Source organism: Eriocheir sinensis, chromosome 46 (genome assembly GCF_024679095.1).
Source record: "Eriocheir sinensis breed Jianghai 21 chromosome 46, ASM2467909v1, whole genome shotgun sequence".
Lineage (NCBI taxonomy): Eukaryota > Metazoa > Arthropoda > Malacostraca > Decapoda > Varunidae > Eriocheir > Eriocheir sinensis.
Window position 1 is genome coordinate 7270982 of NC_066554.1, and position 6571 is coordinate 7277552.

General features: G+C 46.5%; 2 protein-coding genes across 2 annotated transcripts; both read right to left on the reverse strand.

Annotated features, from left to right (window-relative positions):
* Positions 1 to 696: 696 nt before the first annotated feature.
* On the reverse strand, positions 697 to 980 carry LOC126980925 (uncharacterized; the record flags this gene model as incomplete). The annotated part of the gene is made up of 1 exon (XM_050831381.1): positions 697 to 980. A coding segment is annotated over one exon (255 nt), but the record flags the coding sequence as incomplete, so codon positions are not given.
* Positions 981 to 1284: 304 nt separating this feature from the next.
* On the reverse strand, positions 1285 to 2608 carry LOC126980926 (uncharacterized). Its single transcript, XM_050831382.1, has 3 exons — positions 2456 to 2608; positions 1870 to 2017; positions 1285 to 1619 (listed from the first exon to the last, which is right to left on the reverse strand). Exons 1-3 carry the CDS (start codon positions 2606 to 2608, stop codon positions 1285 to 1287), a joined length of 636 nt encoding a protein of 211 aa, XP_050687339.1.
* Positions 2609 to 6571: the final 3963 nt, after the last annotated feature.

Consider the following 6571-nt stretch of genomic DNA (forward strand, 5'->3'; position numbering starts at 1 on the left):
CCCGTCCAAGGGATCTCCGCATTCATTCAAGGAAATCAAGCTAATAGGGGAGAGCTAAATACAGAAGAGGAGAAGTCTTCCCTCAAACTATATTAGCATTAGTTAGACCTGATCTTGACTATACGGTTCGGTTCAGTCACCCTACTATAGAATGGATATCAAAATGTTAGAAATCCCGCAGCAGAGGAGGATAGAGGGTGATGAGGGAAGAGAAACTTCTGCTACAGGAGGAAAAGACTCAAACACAAAACTTGCATTCTCTAGAAAGGCAAAGGGTGCGTGGTGCGTGGAGAAGGTTTATGGAGACATGACTGAGGGGATTTAATAAGGAGACATTCATATAAGGTTTTGTTAAAGAGAACCAGGTAGGACACGAAGTAACGGGTTTAAACTGGATAAATTCTCAGATTCACAGGGGACATAGGGAAATAGGCAAAATTGGTTTAGGGTGGTGGAGGGAATGAATACTAACAGGCTTCATGGTGGTGCCAATACAACAATTGTCACAAAAAGAAAAAGAAAAGATAAATGAACAGCGATATTAGGTGGGGGTGGGGTTAGCTTAGGGTCAAAGGAGCTGCCTCGTACAGGCCTACCGGCCTCTTGCAGACTCCTGCGTTCTTATGTTCTTATGTTCTTATGTTCTTATACTTTCTTATTTTGTTTCTAATTCCTCCTTCTCCTCCTCCACTTCTTCCTCCTCCTCCTCCTCCTCCTCCTCCTCCTCACAGCGGCGGGAAGAGGCCCTCGCAGACGTAACCAGTGTACAGGGGCTCGTAGCAGTTGAGTATCGCCACCTCCTGCCCCGTCGACCCCTCCTTCAGCGCCCCGCAGTCGTAGTCGTCATCCGTCAGCCACAGCGTTCCGTCGAAGTCCTCCCAGGACTTCGTGACGTTGTCGTCCTGGATGGCTATGTTGATGGCGCCCGGAGCTGAGGTCGTTAGGACACGTGGTATAGAGAGTGAGAGTCGTTCACCATTTTTGTATACAGGAATATGTGATATGTACGTAAATAACAACAAAAACAACTACAACTACAACAACAACTACTACTACAACAACTACTGCTAACACTACTACTACTACTACTACAACTACAACTACTACTACTACTACTACTACTACTACTACTACTACTTCTACTACCGATGTCCCTTTTTTGCAGGTTAAATAAGAGAGTGGTAGCAATGGTTATGTTTCTACTGAAATAAAGAAACTCCCACACCCACTCACTAACTCCCTCATTAAAATCACTCACTCCTTCTCTCACTCCCAAACACACTCTCATACTCCCTCCATCTCTCCCCACTCCTCTAACTCACCGTCAGTCGCAACCGCCCCCACCCAGTAGTAGAAGCCAGCACCCTCCTTCCCTTCCTCCAGCCCCACCCACATCCCGTTCACGCTCACGTCGGCCACCTGCAGCTTCATCTCCTCCCACTCCTCCTGCGTCTGCGGCACCAGGAAATGCGCCCACATGTTCCAGCAGGTCCAGTACGCGCTACTCCACGTCGTTTTGTACCAGTTTGGGGACGGCACGTACAGCCGGCGGCCCATAGCAAGGTAGAAGCCGTAGTCCTGGTACATGTCTGGAGGGGCGTGGTGACGTGTGTGTGAGGCTCGTGAAAGTGGAGGGAATGAATGAATGAAGGAAGGAAGTGAGGGCAGAAGGAAGGAAGGAGGGAAGGAAAGAAGGAAGGAAGGAAGGAAGTGAGGGCAGAAGGAAGGGGGGAAGGAAGGAAGGAAAAAGGATAAAGAAAGAAAGAAAGAAAGAAAAAAAGAAAGAAAAAGAAAGAAAGGAAGGAAGGAAGGAAGGAAGGATACAGACAGAGGAAACACTAGTGATACCTTTAGTACACTCCCCCCTACCCTTGTCGTAGTAGACGGAGTAGAGCGGGTCGACGTAGAGATGGTTGAAGGAGGAGATGCAGTAGCAGGTGTAGGTGGGATAGGAGCCTCGTGCGTTGAACACCCGGCGAGGCCCACAGACGGCGGCACACTGCACTAGCGACACACCCTGCGGGGCCACACCAGAGGGCACCTGACACGACCCTTCCTTACCCCTAGGCCTACCTGACTAATGCCAAATTGTTTACTTTTTTTGTGCCCTTGAGCTGTCTCCTTTGTTGTAAGAAAAAAAAAAACGTATCTCAGAACTGATCACAATGTATATAAACTCACTCAGTCACTCACTCACTGACTCACACATTTACTCACACACTGAATCACTCCCTACCACATGTACTCCCTTCCTCCTTCCCTCCCTTCCTTCAGCATTTTCTCACTCAGTTTTTCCTTCACTTCGATACACACTCCCTCTTTCACTCCCTCACCCCCATACACAATCACCCTCCACACACGCACTCACCCCTTCTCTGAATCGCATACACATTCGCTCCCGCTCCCAGTAAGTGTGTATGTGTGTGTGTATGCGTGTGTGGTCAGTAGAACGCACCTTCAAACTCGCAACCACGGGGCCGTCCATATAACGCCCCGAGTAACCCTTGACAAAATAGGTGGAAGTAGAGTTTGCGGCTCCCGACCTCTCCACTATCCCGGCCACCACCACCACCACCACCACCGCCCAAGTAGCTGCCGCCAGTCTCATGTCGGACGCTAGGCAGAGGCAGTTCCTGAAGGTGGTGCAAGTTAGCATGGACTTCAGCTGAGGAGGAAATGACACGTCTTTTTAATTAAGGAGGTTATCATATTTAATGTCAGTCTGTCCAAATTGTCTGCTTTTTTTTTTTTTTTCCACCGTTCTATAAACTTTTGTGGCTGTTCTTTTGGGATTCATAACTCGATTTGCGTTTTTTTTTTTTTCTGTTTTATCAGGTGGGCGTAATGTGGAGGGGGGGGGGGAGTTGTGTGTATGTGTGTGTGTGTGTGTGTGTGTGTGGTAACAGTTTGTGTGCTGATGTTTAATGGTGTATAAAACTCACTGAGGTAGATAAAAAAAACTAACAGTCTATCTATATATCTATCCATCTGTATGTTGAGAATGGGTGCGTGCGTGCGTGAGTGCGTGCAAGCGTGGTAAGTTAGTGTAATGATGTGCAGCGGCGTGTGTCCGATGCAGGCAGGCAGGTGTAAACATTGTAACACCTGACTGGCCGGACACATGACTTGCTTGAACGCCTGTAATTACCTGTACTCACGTGGAGGCTAAAGGGAGGCAGGACAGGTGGGTGAGGACTTACAGGTGTGTGGAGGCTCTGGGGTGTGTAGGTGTATAGGGTGGACCGTGAGGAGAATGTGGTAGCGGTGAGTGAATTGTAACTGACTGACTGACTGACTGGTTGTGACGAAGAAGAGTGGGAGTATACTTGACTAACCGAGTACTGTTTGACTGACTGACTGAAACGGCGATGTGGAGCTGGATAATCTGACTGTACAGAGTGAGTGAGTGAGTGAGTGATTGACTAATTGGGTACCGAGTAAGGGACTGACTGACTGGTTTTGGCGATGTGGAGTTGACCTGACTGACTGAATGCTGAGTGGCTGACTGACTGGAAGGGAAGGGATGGAGAGGAAAAGAAGGGAAAAGAAGGAAAGGGCAGAAAATGAAAGATTAAGAGAAAGGAAAAGAAAAGCAAGGAGTGGAAAGGAAGAGAAGGGAGTGGAAAGGAAGGGAAAGGAAGGAAAGGAAAGAAAAAAAAGGAAAGGAGAAGATTGAGTACTGAGTGAATGGATGACTGACTGAAGCTGCGGCGATGTTAAGTGACTGACCTGACTGACTGGCAAGTACCGAGCGACTGACTGACTGACTGACTAAAACTGGGTGAAGAACGGGAAAACTATAATGAAGTGTGTGAGACATTGATAAACTAAAGGCGAAAGTGTATGGTAGCGCCGATTTGGAGTGTAATTAAGAGCCGATTTCACAGTCCAACACAGTGTCTCCGTAACAGCCCGAACCAAATTATAGAATCCCATACAATACAAAATGGTGAGGTCTTCGATGCCACACTAAATACACAAGACTTTTCCTGTATAGCTTCATCAAATTTGTTAACTTAAATATAAACACTAGACACTATACAAGGAAATTTAGAAGGCTCTGGTATTGGTTTGGGAGCTTACTAACCCGTCATGGGGAACTGTGAAACTGGCCCTAAGTGACTGGTTGTGACGATGTTGATCTGGAGTACCAAGTGGCTGACTGACTGACCGTTGGCTACTGAGGTGGGCGAGCAAGCACCTACCTCTACCTGGCCTCTGTGCGTTACTGGCAAGCGGATGACAGACCAATACACAGCCACCCCTTGCATTCCACACCTATCCAGCGCCATGACCCTCCACAATACACCCTCCCGTCTCCTGACACTCCAGAACACATTTATCTGGCCCTCCCTTCTTCACGACACACCCACCCGTCTCCTGACCCTCCAGAACACATTTATCTGGCCCTCCCCTCCTTCACGACACACCCACCCGTCTCCTGACCCTCCAGAACACATTTATCCGGCCCTCCCCTCCTTCACGACACACCCTCCCGTCTCCTGACACTCCAGAACACATTTATCTGGCCCTCCCCTCCTTCACGACACACCCATCCGGCCCCTTGCACTCCCCCACTTCAACCCACTCCTCCTCCTTCAAGACCCACCCACCCAGTCTCCTTGCACTCCCCAGTTTCAACCCACACCCCTCCTTCAAGACCCACTCACCCAGTCCCCTTGCACTCCCCCACTTCAACCCACTCCTCCTCCTTCAAGACCCACCCACCCAGCCCCTTGCTCTTCCCCCCGCCGCCCTCCCACACACACAACAAAACACACAGCCACCTGCTAATGAGATCCGAGCGCTCTAACAGCAAAGCACACAATGGTTAGGCGTCAAGTACACAACCTAGCCACCCGTGAAGCCGCCCCTCCTCCTCCTCCTCCTCCTCCTTTTCCTCCTCGGTAATGAAGTGTCGCGATGATGGAGTCTCGCCCTGGGGATCACCTCCTCGCCCACACGAGGGACAATGCCAAACACATGCATGGCCACCAGACACCCGCTGAAGACCCTCCAACTGCTATGCCCGTTCACGTTGGTTCATTACTCCGCTGAATAGAATGCAAATGGACTGATTGGTTTCCGTTGTTAATGGTATGATGGTTAAAGGACTGAGGAAGTATAGTATGTATGAGAGGTATATTAGATGTCTGGGGGGTATATCAGATCTCTGGGGGGTATATTAGATGTCTGGGAGGTATGTTAAGCCTGTGAAGAGGAATTGAATATCTGAGTATCTTTAGAATTACTGCAATACTCTTGGTTGTCCTCGTAAATGGTACAATACATCAGGCACATGAAAGAGAGACATGCATTGGGTGTTTGGGAAGTAATTTTATATCTGCTGGGAGAAATAGAACACCTGGAAACCCTTGGAATAGAGCAATAACAATCTTAATAGTTTTCCTCGTTACTCGTAGAATGCATCGGCTAAGCGAGAAAAGCGTTTGGTGTCTGCTAAGAATGTAAAGTGTCTGCTAAAAAAGAACTAAAATACCTGAAACTAACCTCTCTTTTGGGCTCTCATTCTTTTACATTCTTTTATGTGTATTTTGTATATACATTTTTATACATATTTACATCATTTTATGTGTATTTTGTCTGCAGCTAACCGAGATAAGCGTTTGATATATGGGAAGTATATTATGCGCCTACTTAGAGAAATAAAATAACAGAGAACCCTTGGAGTAGAACCAATATAAATTTTTCTCGTTACTCCATGTGATCGAGATAAATATTTGGCGTCTGGTAGGCCCATAATTGTGTCTGTCATGAGAAATAGCTCTTCTGAGGAGCCGTGAAATAAATGCAACTCTTGATTCTCCTCGTTACTGATACAATGAACCTTGCGAATGGGAGGGAGGGAGGGATAATGTGCCTGTCAGGATGAATAGAGCGTCTGGGTGGTTTAATAATTAGTGAAATGCTCTTGACATATATCGTTAAGGCGCTAATGAACGAGGTGAATGGGATTAGTATAGTAAAATGTACCTGTAAGAAAGAATAAAACATATAAGCAGTTGTTATAGAATCAGTGAAATACCCTTGGCATGCATCGTTAAGGCTCCAATGCATCAGGCGAAAGGGAGGTATAGTAAATCGTCCCTGACAAAAGAAATAAAGCATCTCAACAGTTTTTAATCAGTGAAATACTCCTGGCATTCATTGTTACTGCTCGTTTTCATTAAGCGAACAGAAAGTATAGTAAAATGTGTCTGTCAGAAGGAATTGAGCGTTTACATAGTTTAAGAATTACTGAAATACTCTTGACGTTCCTTTGTTACAACTCTAATGGATCAGGCAAATGGGAAGTATATAGTAAAATGTGTTTGTTGGGAAAAAATAAGCTTCTTTTGACATCCATCGTTAAGAGTAAAATGTCAGTATCTGAAGGAATTAAACGTCTGAACAGCTTTAGAATATGTGAAATACTCTTACGCTTAACACTTATAATTGCAGCTTTTTTACTTCAAACGAATAGGAAATATGAAGGTAAAATCTCTCTCTAAGAAGGAAAAAAGCTTCTACGTAGTTAAGAATTAATGGAATACTCTTGCCATGCCCAGTT

Excerpts from the sequence above, each read along its gene's own strand:
- LOC126980926 (XM_050831382.1), bottom strand. The coding sequence starts at position 2,608 with ATGAGACTGGCGGCAGCTACTTGGGCGGTGGTGGTGGTGGTGGTGGTG. Across the intron at positions 2,018-2,455 it reads CCGTGGTTGCGAGTTTGAAG|GGTGTGTCGCTAGTGCAGTG; the intron begins GTGCGTTCTACT and ends GTGGCCCCGCAG. Across the intron at positions 1,620-1,869 it reads CTCCGTCTACTACGACAAGG|CCTCACACACACGTCACCAC; the intron begins GTAGGGGGGAGT and ends CACTTTCACGAG.